The sequence below is a fragment of the Alexandromys fortis genome, unplaced genomic scaffold (assembly GCF_014885135.2).
Source record: "Alexandromys fortis isolate MF-2015 unplaced genomic scaffold, M_Fortis_MF-2015_v1.1 scaffold_19, whole genome shotgun sequence".
In the NCBI taxonomy this organism is placed as follows: domain Eukaryota; kingdom Metazoa; phylum Chordata; class Mammalia; order Rodentia; family Cricetidae; genus Alexandromys; species Alexandromys fortis.
Genome location: NW_026067890.1, coordinates 17,616,533 through 17,632,195, shown reverse-complemented (window position 1 = coordinate 17,632,195; position 15,663 = coordinate 17,616,533). Strand labels below are relative to the sequence as shown.

General features: G+C 44.3%; 1 protein-coding gene across 1 annotated transcript in view; it reads left to right on the top strand.

Annotated features, from left to right (window-relative positions):
* Nfkb1 (nuclear factor kappa B subunit 1) overlaps window positions 1-15,663 on the top strand; it is a 108,446-nt gene that overhangs the window by 30,948 nt on the left and 61,835 nt on the right. Inside the window, exons 5-6 of the mRNA XM_050143353.1 lie at window positions 1,720-1,757; window positions 4,121-4,219. Of these exons, the coding sequence (XP_049999310.1) occupies window positions 1,720-1,757; window positions 4,121-4,219 (137 nt within the window). The remainder of the gene's footprint in view (window positions 1-1,719; window positions 1,758-4,120; window positions 4,220-15,663) is intronic.

The following is a 15,663-nucleotide window of genomic DNA, read 5'->3' as shown; positions in this document are numbered from 1 at the left end:
TTTTTTTTGAGACAGGGTTTCTCTGTGGCTTTGGAGCCTGTCCTGGAACTAGCTCTGTAGACCAGGCTGGCCCTGAACTCACAGAGATCCGCCTGCCTCTGCCTCCGGAGTGCTGGGATTAAAGGCGTGCGCCACCACCGCCCGGCTACAGTTACTTTTCTAAAAGTTTAAAATGTCAAGGAATGTATCTCATCAGACAGAAAAATGTAATTTGCTATTTTACTGTATTGGCCAGTGATACCCATTTGGTCCTGACTGCCGTCCTTGTGCAGTTCTAGTCTCATGTCATCTGATCCATCATAATATTGAGAAGATAGTATATATTATCTTTGAAGTTACAGTTTATTTAAGATTACAACTTCAAGTTTTATCTCTTCCCCAATTGATTTATGCAAAATGTGCCGTAAGCTTCAGCTGAGAGTGTGAGTTCTCAAATGAGCACAGAAGCATTCTTCTAGAATATCTTTAGCCTCCACAGTCTTCATTTTCATTCACGCACATACAAAAATATTCAATTTATCTGCAGGTTGCACAGCTATGGGTTCTCATACTGTGACATAAAAGCCAGCTGAGGTCCTGAGGGAATTTCTCATCATAGCATTTATATTTATATAGAAGATGTGGTTTTTCTTTGACATTTCAAGTCATATATCACTGGGATAGGGATTAAGCTTTTAGGTCTTTTTCATAGTAATTGCATGAATTTATCTTTAGTGACATTACTTTTGGTATTTTACCGTATGCTTGGGCTGTTTTATAACAGTCCATATGAGAGCACAGTGGTCAAGTTTTTTATATCAGTATCGAAAGGTATGGATAAGATGCCAGGCATCATGGTTCATGTTTTTAATCCCGGCTCTTGGCAGGAAGATCTCCGTGAGCTTGGGGCTAGCTTGGTCTACATAACGAGCTTCAGGCCTGTCAAGGCTACATGGTGAGACTCTGTCTCAAACAAAACAAACAAAAAAAAAAAGTCATGGATAAGAAAGAAAAGTTCTCCGGGTCTCACAGAGGCCCAGAGCAGCAAGCCAGTTAAGCAATGGAGATAGCACCTCAGTTCAGGTGTGTTAGGAAAGCCTGTGACCCAGAACCACCCTGGACTCCTCCTGTAGGTTGCTGTTTCCAGCTCTTGGCTTCACCCTGAGCAGGCGCTTTGAGGAAGGAGGGTCGTCATCCACTGATGAAAGGCAGCTGGAAATGCCGTAGCACTCAGAGGGGTGGCGTACTTGATGCGTTAGTGTTCTAGCGCGCGTGCCGACAGATGAGGCTGGAGCTGCTGCCACTGAACTTTGCCAGCCATCCAGCTACCATCACCACCCCCTCACCAAAAAGCCATATTTATTGTTTTTCACTTAAACTCCTGATAAAATAAACTGAACCTGAATTCTGGAGCAATTGGTCAACAGTTTACAGTGTTCATTGCTCTTCCTGAGGACCCAAGCTTGGCTCCCAGCACCACATGGCAGCTAACAGTCATCTGTAACTCCAGCTCCAGGGCATCAGACATTCTTCTGGCTTCCATGAGCACCAAGTAAAACACTCAGATACAAAAAATAAAGCAAATATTTTAAAAAATGAGAATATATTTAATATTTCAAATGTAGGATCTCACCGATTTGAAACATAATTTCAGCTTTTGACTTGCTTTGTATTTCATACCAAGTTCTAGAAGTCTCACAGTTTCTTTTGGTTTTCCTTTGTTGTGTTTGTTTTTAACAGATGGCCCATACCTTCAAATATTAGAGCAACCAAAACAGGTAAGAATAAAGGGGTGGGCTGTTTGATAATGTTAGGTCTCTACATCTAATGTTAAGGCTTGGGCATTGAATAACAGTTGCTAATCTGGTAACAGAGGTGGTTTATCTGGATGAGCAACAGACGGCCATGTTATATAACTTCCTGTGTCTACTTCACATTTTTCTTATGCAGTCTTCAAAAGGCCTTGAAACTCCAGTTAATCATGGGTCTTGGTATTCTGTATCTCTTTCACCTAGCTTATCAGTCAGTTCCTTCCATGGAAAGCACTGGTGATTTTCATTCCTAAGGAAATAACTCTCACTGGTCACGTCTCCTCTTTATTGGTCACGTCCATGCCCACAGGATGCTTCTCCTGCCTTCATAAGCTCCAGACTCTGTGTGTGGAATGTGTAACCCAAGGCACGAAAAGCACTAGTGGGAGACAATTAGAATGGACTATGGAGTCCCCACCTCACATCCCATTGACTTTGGACCAAGGAGAGGACTGTGTGTTTGTGTATGTGTGTGTGTGTGTACACACGCGTGCACAAGCATGACTATGGAGATGAAAGCTTTTGGGAGTTGGTGACCTCCTACTATGTGGGTCCTGGAGATCAAAGCTTGGTGGCAAGCACCTTACCCACTGAGCAATCTTGCCAACCCCAGAACCTTACTTTTCTGAGCATAGCCCAATGATAAGACTTTTAGTGTGCATTTTGTTATCATGAACCCCAAAGGGATTGGTATTTATGATTTGTTTGAAGAGCTAATATAGTTCCAGAATTCAAATTTTAATTCATTATGTGTGCATATATAAAATGTGAGTAAACATTGTATCTGTTTGCCACCCTGGTTTTTGGTTTTGGTTTTGTCTTGAGATCTAGCTTCAGTGGAAGTTAGGAGGTTGTATCTCAGTCAGACTTTTGACTACATGGATGTATCTTCTCTGAGGTTAATGCCTCATCTTAAGTAAATGGGGTTCCTAAGATCAATATGGGTAGATAGTAAACATTTAATTTTAACTAGAAATTCATTCATATTACATATTTTAAGACATCTTTAGTTTTTTGTTCAGTTTTAAAAATTAATTTATTTTTGAGACAACAACACTGTAGTCTTTGCTGACTTCAAATTGGTGGCAATTCTTCTGCCTCTACCTTGCAGCTGTTAAGATTACAGATGTGAGCCACCACACCCAACTCAAAATCATCTTACCAACCTAACAGAGCAATATAAAGTTCCGTCTTCAGAATAAATGCCACTTTGTGTGCATCTAGGAATGCTACACAGTTTCACGTGCTGACGGTTCACATCACGACTGAACCACGCTGATTGCCGTGTCAGGCATCACACTCTGTAAGGTATGGCAGTGTCCATGCACGTACATTTTCAGTGCCACAAAGGAATTTTGTGATTCAAGATAAGGAGCTGCTGTGTTAACTTATTGAGTTAGAAATGCCCTTTTTCTTGGGGGCCTTTTGGACACAGAATTTTTTCCTAGGTTTGATGGAAATGGATCAAAGCATGATTGGTATTCTTCAGACTATCCAGTTTGTACAATTCTTGGTGCTGTCTAATCATGTTGTTTTGTATCTCACTGTGCTTTTGAGGCTGGGTCTTGTAGCCTTGTGGCCTCAGACTCACAGACCTCCACATACATGCCTCTGTCTCCCAAGTGGTGCCTTAAAGATGTGTACCACCTAGTAGAACTTTAAACTGGAGGTGTGTTTGGATTCTCTCAGTTAGTGGGGCTCCATTTTAGGGTTGGCCAATTTGCAGTAGCCAGGAGCCAGCAGTTACACACGCCCTTGTCTAGTTTAGAGTCGTTAAGTTCAAGTGTTATCCATGCTGGATCCCAATGACATTAATATCCACAAAACTAATGATCTTTTCCTTCCAAGTCTGAGAAGACTGTCCCATTCACAGTGTTGTAGCCCACAGGCCGTGTGTAAAACAAAGGGAAGCACTTTGTTTTAAAAGCCACACCTGCAGCCTGCCCCAGTTCTGCTGTAATTGAGCAGATAAAGGAACTGCTTCAAGTAATTAGCATAGCTGTTACTGACTAAAGGTGGAGTGGAGAGCTTGGCGGTGGCAGTTTGAGCTGAGAAGGCTGCGTTGAGACAAGAGTAGCACATTGTGTCCACAACCTTAAACTCTCCATCACTCCGTCTCCGCAGAGGAGGCAGTGAGGTGCTGAAGATGGTGCCTGGCTTCTCCGACCCAGCTTGGTACACAGACACCAGCTGGCATCGTGTTCATAATAGCTTTTGGAGAGTAGCTCTCATCTTCATAGTGGTCTTCTATAATTACATATGTTTAGAATCGTGTGTGTGATGTCGTCATTGTTGTTTTTAGTAATTCCTGCTTGTGTTCACCTCCACAGAGGGGATTTCGATTCCGCTATGTGTGTGAAGGCCCATCACATGGCGGGCTTCCTGGTGCCTCTAGTGAGAAGAACAAGAAATCCTACCCTCAGGTCAAAGTAAGTCTGGAGTCCATCACTCTGACTGCCTAGGAGCAGAGCCAGGGAATGCTCCAAATAAATGTGAACGAATAGGATGCTCCTTTGCCCTAAGCAGAAGTGTTTACATGGTTATTAGAATTTTTAAATAGAAATTCATCTCATGGAAATGACAAACTTTCAATCACCATTAACATCTCCATTTAATTGAAATGGCGCCAACATCAACTAAGGAAAACTCACTGCCTCTCCAGCTATCTTAGAGCTGCCTTTTCAAATCTTGAAGTCTTTAAATTCTATATCCTCTGTGATGCTTTAGCAAAACTTTGAGCCAGGTGCCCTGGTGCGTACCAGTAGTCAGTCCTAGGACTTGGGATGGAAGGGGCTGGAGTATCAGGTGTTGAAGGCCAATCTCAGCTAGATACAAAGTTTGAGGTCAACCTGGCCTATGTGAGACCCTGTCTTTAAGAAAACCAAACAAACAAAATGTCTTTGCAACAAGTTCCAAATGCTGGGTTTATAAAGATTTCATGACAAAACAGTTGACAGACTGTATAGTCATAGAGTATATTATTTTAGGTCATAAATCCAGACCCTAAGAGATGAGCTGAATGGGTTTCAAACAAGCTTATCCAACTGCCCGACATAAATGCATGAATACTGCTAGTATAGACTTCATGAGGTGTTTTAGAGTTTAAATGAGGAACCATGCTTAGGTACACCATACAGATCCTGACAGGGACCCTGTGCAGCCACTCAGAAGGAGTTCTGTAGCATGTGGAATGGGGGTGAGGTTAGGCGCAATTTCTCAATCTTTAGCTTCTTACATTGGTGATTTAATTGAGAATATTCTTCTCTAGTTCTGAATTGTTTTGTTTTTTGAGACAGGGTTTCTCTGTGTAGCTTTGGATGAGTTTTTTATTTTACTAATTCACTGCCATATTTCAGAGACTGATAATGCTTTTGCAGGGAAACAAAAAATTGCAATTGAATCAATTAGTCATTTATTCAGTAATTCAAGCTTAGACTCACAGTTACCAGAAGTAAGAGTTGCCACTTTAGCCTCTGGCTACCTGCTAGCATTTGTAAACTCAGTTTCTGACACTGGGAAATTGATCTTTGATTTTACCACCCTAATAGTTTGTTCCTCCTTTTCATACCCTGCTTCCCTGCCCAGGCTTTCCTAGTTTCTTACCGTGTGTCTAAAATAAAGAGCCATCTCATTCTTTATCTTTCCCGTGATGCTCAACTCCTAGCCTGGATTCTATGAGTCACGTTTTCATTTTAAGACTCTTGGCTGTAGTTGGGGAATGAAAGGTATTTTTCTTAGTAAAGGTAATTGGATATAGAAGTGCAATGTTTTTAGTTTGCAAAGGCCACAGTTATATCAGACAGTGTTGTTTTTTTTAGAGAGAAATAGAACCATATTTGAGAGGTGAGTGGATAGATGATTGATTGATTGATTGATAAGAATGTAGATAGATGATAGAAACGGCTGTTCTATTATGAAAGACAAGAAGTCATACTGTGGGGTGCCTCTAATATGTACCCCAGGATGCTGGTAATATTTCAAGCACAGAAGTCTGAGCGCCAGGTGGCTGCTGGGACTCTGAGTGTAGGACCAGCCGCCTAAGATCCTGGGAGTGCTAATGCTAGGGTAAGCCTGGCAGTGTAGGGAGCCTGAAGTTCTGATAGCCTGGGAGTGCAGGGCAAAAATGGGGAGTGCCCCACATTCTACGGGGGGGGGGGGGGCAGAGGAAGGAGGAGGGAGAGGAGAGGAGAGAGGATTCTCCCTGGCTTTTCCTCCTAAGGGGTTTCTCCCTGACTGGATGCATCTGTCCGCAGAGAGGGTAGATCTTCCTTCCTCAGTCCAGCACACTTGCCAGTCTCCTCTGGAAATGTGCAGACGCTGGGGCAGGAAAATGCTTTTCCAGCTTCTACATTGTCCTCTGTAGTTGACTCACATCTACAGTTATCCCTGAGGACAGTCTGTGGCTTCCAGTCCTTTAGGAGTTGGACGAGGATAGCAGAACAGATCACCAGGAAAGAGAATCAATGCTTTCTTCAACATCAGTGATTTAGCATGTGTTTTCATCTATTACATACTCTTGTGATATTTATTAGCGCTGAAAAACTGGGGCTCAGAGTTAGGGCGAGGGCCTCTTTCCCTGCAACTCCCTGGCCCTCCCATGGAGAGTATGCGCTGCAGCGGGGGCAGGAGCTTACAGACAGTCAGACCTAGAGAAGTGTGGTAAACTAAGTCAGAGAGGATGAGAATTCTGGACAGCAAAGAAGAAAGAGGCAGAGGGCATCTGGAGTCAGATCTTGGACTTTCCACCTGTCTCTGTGTGTGTCATATGTGAATATTGTACACATTTATGTGTCCGTGTTTGCGACAGGTAACTGAGCGTCACTTGTCAGCACTGACGCTGATGATGACCACTAAAGGACTAAGGTTAGGAGAAAATTTAGGGGTTCTGTGTGGGCCCTGTGAAAGAAGTGTAAGTTGTGGTCCACTCATGTACTCTTTACTTTAGTGGTGCTGGAATTTGGGGGCCCACTGTCGTGAAAATGGGAGCATCTGTAGAATGCTGCCAGGTAGGATCATGCTGTTACCTCACATCCACCCCATAACCAGTCCCCCGAGGTGGGCGCACGCACTCACTGAGAGAATGACGCTTCCGTAGCCTTGCAGTGCAAGGTCTGTGACTTGTAGGATGTTTGTTCAGGTTTATGAGTAAGGTGGCTGGGCTCGGCTCTTTCCTCACCCTCATCCCCAGCCTCTGTCTCTGTGAACTCAGGCCCTGTTGCCCTGCCCTGCCTCTTCCAGCACCCCCACCCTGCTGTCCCTGGAAGGCTGGCGGTTGATGTGCTGTGAAGATGGCAGTGAGGGTTTAAGGGCTATTGAAAGCTTTGGGGACTGGTCATGACTTGGGGCTCCGGGAATCCGGCTGTTCTTATGGAGCTTGTAAAGGCCCATCTTGTTGACTGTTCAGATCGGAGCCTCCGGTGGCTTTCACACTAACTAGAGGGGGCTCCCAAAGCACGTCCTGTTAGAAGTGCTTAGAACTGTGGCAGATGACTGGGGTGCAAGCTCGGCTCAGACGCCTCTCACTGCGGCGCAGTCTTCACGTGCCTTTTCCGCTCTTGATGAGCTGCTCTGGGATTACTTACTCCTGCGTCCTCATGGCTGTGGTTAGCTTTCTCTCCAGACTGAAGCATTCCTTTCACCACCTGTGGTAGTGCTGGGTTGGATTGGGGAATATTCTTTTTTTTTTTAAGCCAATTACTTCACATTACAAAATGTTTCAAGCATACAAAATTTAAAATGTTATGTAGCAAATACCATATACCAAAACATAAATGTAAAAGATAGTACTATTTTGCCTATTTGCTGTTTGTGTATGCCTTTCTCTGGGTCTCTTTCTCCCGCTCTCTGTGAACTTCAGCGTAGCTATGGTAGAAGCCCCGCTCAGTCACTGCTTTGTCCTCCTGCCATCCACATAGAAAAACCACTCTTCCGCATGACCTTTCTCTGAGATGGCTTTATATTTTACCACATAGGTATGCATTCATAACTAAAATCACTTTCAAGAAAACTACTTTTTACTAGCTTTAACCCAAAGTTTTTATTATATATGATGGCTCCTCCTTTTCAAACTAAACAAGGGTTAAGACTGACCTGCCTGAAGATTAACACTGATCGCTTTGATCCTGTCTGTTCCTTTTTACCAAAGTCTGAAGAAAAATGTCTTCAAAAACAGTACAGAATTTACATCGAGCCTCAAACAAAAAAGAAAAGAAAAGAAAAAAATCATATTCAGGGGGAAAGCTAGGGAAAATAAATATGCAAAGTTTAAGGAAGTTTTCCGCTTTTTAAAGACTGAGTAATCCATTGTCTGTCCTAAAGCCCTGCCTTGGGAGTTCGGCTCCTGAGAGGCAGCAGAGCGGGGGAGATAGCAGAGCCTCTTCTGGACCACGCCTGTCACTGCCTGTTCCTGACTCAGCAAGGAGTGCCAGGGAAGGCTCACTGCCATCCTTTTCCCGAAAGTGCTGCAGAAAAATTTTAAATCAAAGTGCCCTCCTCGAGCAGGTGGAGCAAGGCCAAGAGGAGCAGCTACAGGCGGCCTCAGCAGCGCTGCTGTGGCCTGCCAGCGGTGGCTCTGGGTCCTTCTGCGCTGGCCACCCTGTGCATCCGTGTCCTTCCTTTGTAGACTACGATCTATTTGTAATCATCAAACGCCAGAGCTTGAAATACCGCGGTGCCAGTTATGATGGTTGCCATCCCCTTTTGGGCAGCTACTCCACTGCCCTTCCTTCTGGGGTTTTCTGTGCAGGGAAAGGGTGTCCGGGAATGTTTCGGTTAACAACAGCTTTGGCCCCGTCCTCCCCCCACTGTAAAGTCTGCTCTCTTAAGTGCCTCTCACTTCAGAATCCTTAATGTTAAGTTTCTGTCAAGATTAATACAGCCTGGGGATCTGCAGTGTGCTTTAGGATATCACATGTCTTTGCATAAGCTCCTTTTCTTTGCACAGGCATGTCTGAATCCGGAGGCTTGCCATCCTAAAGATCTAGCTGGAATACTAATTTTGAATAATTTAGTCTGATACAGTTACCTAACCTGCCAGGGGGAAAGATCACTATAACCGATGGGCGTGCATTCAGAACCTAGGTTGTAGCATTTTTTAGGGTGTCTATTGACACTCCTGATTTGTTTGCTGTGCTCAAAGAAAAGAGTCACATTCCTAGAGATACGCACCCTGTGCTTTGTAACACACATGTATGTGCGTGCACGTGTACACACACACACACACACACACAAACTTTATTGAAACAAGGGCTTTCTTTATAACTCAAGGTCCATGGATCCTTTCATGGTTTTGGAAAGGTTTGGGACTTGTGAGTTTACACATAGAATTTTATGTAAATTCATGTAGATTTTTAAAACCTTGGATATGTATAAGAATAATGCTGAAGGTATTTGTAGCATGAATTCTAATTGGTTTTAATCATAAAAACCCTGAGTCAGATGTAGGGGTAAATACTGAAAAAGCAGAGAAGTAAAAGCAGCCAGCCACTAGAAAGATCTTTTACGTCTACCAAATCCTCAGACCAAAGTGGTCAAGATTCTGGCTCCACGAATCCTCAGATTGAATCCTGAATTCCTGTCTCTTCCCACCTTAAGTTCCTTTCTCCAACCAGCCACATCACTTCCCATCTCTGCCTCCCTAGGGCTGGGATTAAAGGTATGAGCCACCATTGCCACCATGGCTAACTATTGTGGCTGGCTCTGCACTCTGATCTTCAGGAAAGCTTTATTTGTTAAAGCACAAACAAAATATCACCACAGGTACTGGCTTTTTGACAGCAGCTAATTAAACTGGTCACTGATTTCTCTCTCTTTCTTTCTCTCTCTCTCTTTCTATAGGATCTTACCACGTAGTGTAGGCTGGCCTCGAACTCACCACCCCACCTCTGCCTCCAGAGTACTGAGGAATTCCAGGTATGCAGTAACCTTGACTATTTTCCTTCCTTCTTTTTTCATTTCTAAACTATATATTTACATTTTTGCCCACTTTAGGTAAATTGAAGCACTTTGTGTTTCTCAACATGTAATTTAAGGCAGGTGCCCTTCAGTTTTCCAGTCAGTGGAAAAGATGTGAGATTTAGTGGCAACTGCCAGAAAAGGGGAAGTCTCAGTTAGTCATCTGTCTCCACCGGTTTGTCTGTCTGTCTGTCTGTCTCTCTCCCCGTCTTCCTTCCCGTTCCTCCCTTTCCCTCTCCCCCAATTCACACCTTTCTTTGATACTGATTAAATATGAAGCCATTTGTGGTTAAAACCAGAAAAGAAAAGAAAATTATTTCAGTAATATTCTCTTAGCATCGTGGCAGATCCTGCACTACAAACAGGTGGTGTCCTCTGTATAACCATCCATATAATTTTTTTTCTAAGTCACCTAGAAGTTTTATATTTGACTCCCAGAATAATATTGACTTAGAGGATTTTTAAAAATAGCCTTTAAATCAGTGTTACATTAGAAGTTGGAGAATGGTACTCATTGAAGGAACCTTTTGACATAAATCAGAGCAGTGAAAATTAATCCTGAGAATTAGCTAGGTCAGGCTTCTTGGGTTTGCAGGTTGTCTGAATTTCTAGGCCTGGCATGGAGGCCTTTCCTCTCCCATCCCATGTTTCTCTGTATACATGTGTGTTCTCTGCATGACTATTCTTAGAGTCATCTTTGATTGAAGTGGTCTCTGCTTGAAGAAGATTAGTGTATCCACCATTCATTTCAGGAAGCCACATGATGAGGCAAAGTGAACAACTGGAAGCCTCGTGGTCCTCAGATGCCTCTAAGTACCTCCTCCATAGTCAGAGAGCCCTCAGTCTTTGGCAGGGATGCTGCTGCTGACTCTCCCACAGTCCCCATCCTTCCCCCTAGGTGGACTCCAGGTCAGAGGCTTCCAAATGATGTCTGTGAACGTTTGGAACGTGTTCTTGAGGTCTAGTGGAGGTTGGCTGGAGGACACATGCAGAATTTCGCTGTCACCTTTGACTCTGGTGCGCTGAACAGAGGGACCTCAGGGTAGCTGGCTGTGTTCAGGGCAACAGGGTAGCTGGCTGTGCTCATTTATACTTCTCCTTTGGTTATCACAGCAACAGAAGTAAGGTCTCCAATCCTCTCATTGTCCATGACGAAGGGGAAGTGTAGAAAAGGCTGAGGTGAGACACCCTGCCTTTCAGGGATGAGGCCCAGGATTCTTGTGTGAGCAGTGTAATGTGTAATCCCACGCTTCTTAAATAAGAAGGCTCTTATTAAATATATCACCAAACTAGGGTTGCCATAGGCCTAACTAGCAGTTGTACAAACAAGATAAAAACTGCCGTTTCCTCGGGTTTAAATGTGTTGTTACTATTTATTTCTCAATAACAGTTGGTAAAGATTGTACTTCTATATACATTATGTAAGTAAATGATTCGCTATAAAACAATGAAAAAATTCAATGATTTATTGTTAAAAGCTCAAAAATCACTCAGCTATTATAATTTGAATCTACCACACAGATGGCTAGAACTCTTCAGCACATAGAATACTGCTAATTACAATACTCAGTATTTTCTCTACTTAGAGTGTCCTTAGACCTGTAGTTCTGAACCATAGGTGTGCCTATTCAAAAATGTCCAACTATAGTGATATGTAGGGCCCAGCTCGCATATGTAAAACACGGCGTGCCATCTCGTGGGCCAGGTTTCTGAGGTCATTTCCTGAGGGTGGCTGTATTTTATAATGATGATACATGCTAGCACGGCTGAGAACAAGTCATGTATCTTCAAGGAACAGAATATTATATCACTGTGTTTTTAAATGATAATTGAGAATCTGTGTGACCTGAAAAACTACTTACGATAGGGTATTAAGACAGGTAGGCTTGCAAGACCTGTGAGGTGGCTCAGCAGGAAAGGCGTTTGCCACTGAGACCGACCAACAACATGAGTCTGACACCCGATCGACGTGGTGAAGGAAAAACGGACTCTGAGAGTCGTCCTCAAATCCCCACTTGTACAGTGTGTGCTATCCCCAAAGCCAACACTAAGTAATAAATAAATGGAATAAGAAAGACAAACAGGATTCTAAATTACCCCTTCCAATAATTCAGCTGTTAGCCTCTGTGCAGCCTAGACTGAGGCAAGTGTGCACACTTCAGCTTTATTTACCCACGAAAGAAACTGAACTGGTTGAGTCTGGACTCCTGCTTGAGCAGCTGGACTTTGTTTTTTGTTTTTTTTTTTTAATTTTTTTAAATTTATTAATTATTTATTAAAGATTTCTGCCTCTTCCCCACCCCCGCCTCCCATTCCCCCCTCCCCCAATCAAGTCCCCCTCCCTCCTCAGCCCAAAGAGCAATCAGGGTTCCCTGCCCTGTGGGAAGTCCAAGGACCACCCACCTCCATCCAGGTCTAGTAAGGTGAGCATCCAAACTGCCTAGGCTCCCACAAAGCCAGTACGTGCAGTACTGAAAGGAAAGTGCGGTGAGTCAGACTCACCTAGCAGCTCCAGTAGGTATTAGCTGCAGGCAGGAAGCATCAAGACACACATCGGCACACACTGATTTCCTCATAAGCCCATGGGGACAAGCCAGGATGGCTCCCAGGCTTCACTCGACAGAAAGCGTTCCTCTCAACTTCTTGAAAGTGTTGGCCTTGTTCAGTTCCCAAAGCCTTGCGAGTGGAGGGGGTAATTCTAACAGAATAAAACACCAAGAGATGTGCCTCCTACAGAAATCCCTCCCCTGTACCAGAGACACAGCAAACCTTTTCCGTAATGTATAATTAGACTTGTAAAAAAGTATGAAGATGTAGGTTACTTGAGGAAGGGAGAGGTAGGTGAGAAAGATCAGCAGGGAGCACATATGAATATGTCACAATGAAACGTGTTTTTGTGTGCAGTTTTCAGAGTGCACACACAGATACATACTCGGGGAGACAGAAGGAGAGAGGACTCAGATGCCATTGAAACGGTGGGGGTGTAGAAGGCATGGGAGCTCTTCGTGCACTCTGGAGTCTCCCTGCCCTAGAACTAACTACCGACCCGAGTCACTCAGAGGTGTGGTTTCTAGTTGCCTCAGAAATAAAAGATAAGGTTTGGGCCTTTCCTGACTGAAGTACTGGAACTGAGTCCCCCCCCCCCCCCCCAAGTCAGGAGTTTCAGTTTCTGTTAGCCGGTGACCTTCAGAGCAATAGTGAAGGGGCGGGTTCCAGCCTGGACCCTGACGAATCGAAAGGTGTGATGTCTCTAGAGAGTCAGTTCTGGCTCCTGCAGACACAGAGCTCAAGTTTATGCTCTAGAAACCCCAAGTCTAGAAATGAATAGGTCGAGTCCAGGTCCGGATGCCCTCCATCCCGGGCAGGGAGAGACAACATATAACTGTTTGAGTGTGGACTAGATCACAAATAAAAACTATATGCAATCAAGTCAGTATTTTCATCTGCAGACCAGTGAAAAGTAGGAATAAATCTTCAGGATCTTTAGATACCTGAGTTATCAGCTGTTTGATACGTAAGTACAAAATAAGTTAGCTTATACTTGAGAAGATATGGGAATTGTAACCAGGCCAGGAAGAATGAAGGCCAAGTACATGTTTTTCAAATCATCTATCACTGAAATAGTCTAGACATTGGAAAAATAGTTATCGGATGGGAAGTGGATAGTGAGGTTTCTCGAGGTGGAAGAGAGAGACACGGTGGCTGGAGTGCAGAGCAGCAGGCCTGTATCTGCGGTGCTGGGAGGAGGGAGCACGGCAGCAAATGTGTGCTTCTCCTCCCTGGGTCCCGGCTTGGTGTGCAGTATTCGGCTTGTGAAAGCCTAGTCAGGGTGTTTAGCACCAGCTGAGACGTGGCCTCCAGCGCCGGGTATAAGGTTGCTCTCTAGATTTGTGTTTATTAGCAGTGTTATTCAGCGTGGCTAAGCCTCAACTTCTTCATCTGTGAAACTGGCATAGAGAACCAAATCTATAGAATACGTGGGTAAATTCCATTGTTCATTGTTCAGCATTAAAACGTAATTACTTCTGTTTAGTTTAAAAATTCATGAAATTGACAACTATTCCAAAAGCTTGTGTGTAGAGGTAGCAACTGATGTCGTAGGAAGCTCACAGGAAACAAGAGAGCAGAAGGAATTGTTAGTTTCTTAGGCCCCCTCCCTGCATCCTGGCATCTCATTTTACAACTATTAGATTCATTTCCTAGGGCACCCATAACAAGTAACTGCAATCTGGATAATTTTAAACAACACGAGTTTATTCTTCCAAAGTTCTGGAGGCTCCAGGATCCACAGTGAAGCTGCTGGTGGGGTCATGCTCCCTCCGGAGGTTTCAGGGAAGAATGAGTTCATGCCTGTTCTGAGTTCCGGGTGATTGCTGCAGCTGCCTCTCTGATCTCGGCTTCTCTTCACACGGCTGTTCTTCCTGACTTTGTACTCCTGTCTCTCATCAAGACACTAGCCAGTGTGGTTAGAGACCGCCATATTGTGTAAGGGACCGCTTCTTGACTTCAGTAGAGCGTCTATATGTAAGTGACGTCATGTTGTGAGCTTGTGAGCTCCGTAGTGGGCAGGGATTCGGGAGGCGCACTTCCTCGCATTGGCTGTAAGCGCCATGCGCACTGGTGAAGCTATGCTCCTGAGGGTATTCGCTGGAGGCCATGCCATTCCATGCAGCATTCAGAAAGCAACTCACGTGCCCCTTTGTTACATAGTTAGGTTGTGCTGGAAAACCTTTCGGGTGTGAGGGATTTGCCCGTGTACTGGTGTTTTAAATATTGTTTTCTAGGCATTTCTGAATTCCTGCGACATTTCTTTATTGAGTGGATGGAGGGTATGTAATAAATGTTTGGCAGCAGGCTCTTGGTTGTAGCTCATCTGCCAGTTTTCTTCCCACAGTAAATTTCAAGGTACTAGTATGAAGTCAACTGGCTTGCAAAAGTGAGAATTTAACCATCAACTCTGTGAGCTAGTCAACCCATTCCCAGCATACTACTTCAAGATTTCATTAAACCATTCTAATTTACAAACTCACATCTTGGGTGTGAACCCAGTGAACAATAGTTAGATGCAGAGAAGGTGATACATTTTTTCCCATAGGAAGTGGGTTCTATATGCTTATGTTACACAGTGTCATTCCCAAAGATTTGCAGGATCTGAGTAAACCCACTATGTGCTACAGTGGCGACTTGGTCTTCTGACAGCTGAGGAGAGCTGTGGTGTAGTGGAGGAAGGCCGTGTTTGAAAGCAAAGCCTCCATCTCATTCCCTGGTGTGCCACTTGCAGTGGGGCAGTTGCTGAAGCTCTTCAAACTTTGTTTATGACATGAAAATAGAAACAGCTACTTTGCAGGAGCTGTATGCAGTTAAATGAAAAACCAACAAGCTGGCATTGTCCCTGGCACATGTGTGGCTGTAAATCCTCATTTGGGACAAGTGTGTAGGCTTAATAAAAAGCTATGAAGATGCCTGTTATTTCCACAGGAGAAGTTAACACTAGAATGATTTCCGTGTGTAGAAGGTAGCCAGCAGGGTTTTTTTTGTTTTGTTTTGTTTTTGTTTTGTTTTGTTTTGTTTTTCGAGACCGGGTTTCTCTGTAGCCTTGGAGCCTGTCCTGGAACTAGCTCCTGTAGACCAGGCTGGCCCTGAACTCACAGAGATCCGCCTGCCTTTGTCTCCCAAGTGCTGGGATTAAAAGCGTGCACACCACTGCCGGCTGCCAGCAGTTACGTGTACAGCGAACAAGTGGTCAGTGTGCAGGGAGAATCGTCTAAGGGAGCACTGGTCCTCCATGGTGGAGCTAATGGAGGCACTGGACTGCACTGGACTGCACACGTGTCCACTCCTGCTTGCTCCTCCCCAGCCTACTCCTCTGCAGCCAGGACAGCCACACCTAGTCTTGGCTAGACACCCAATCTTAGGCATG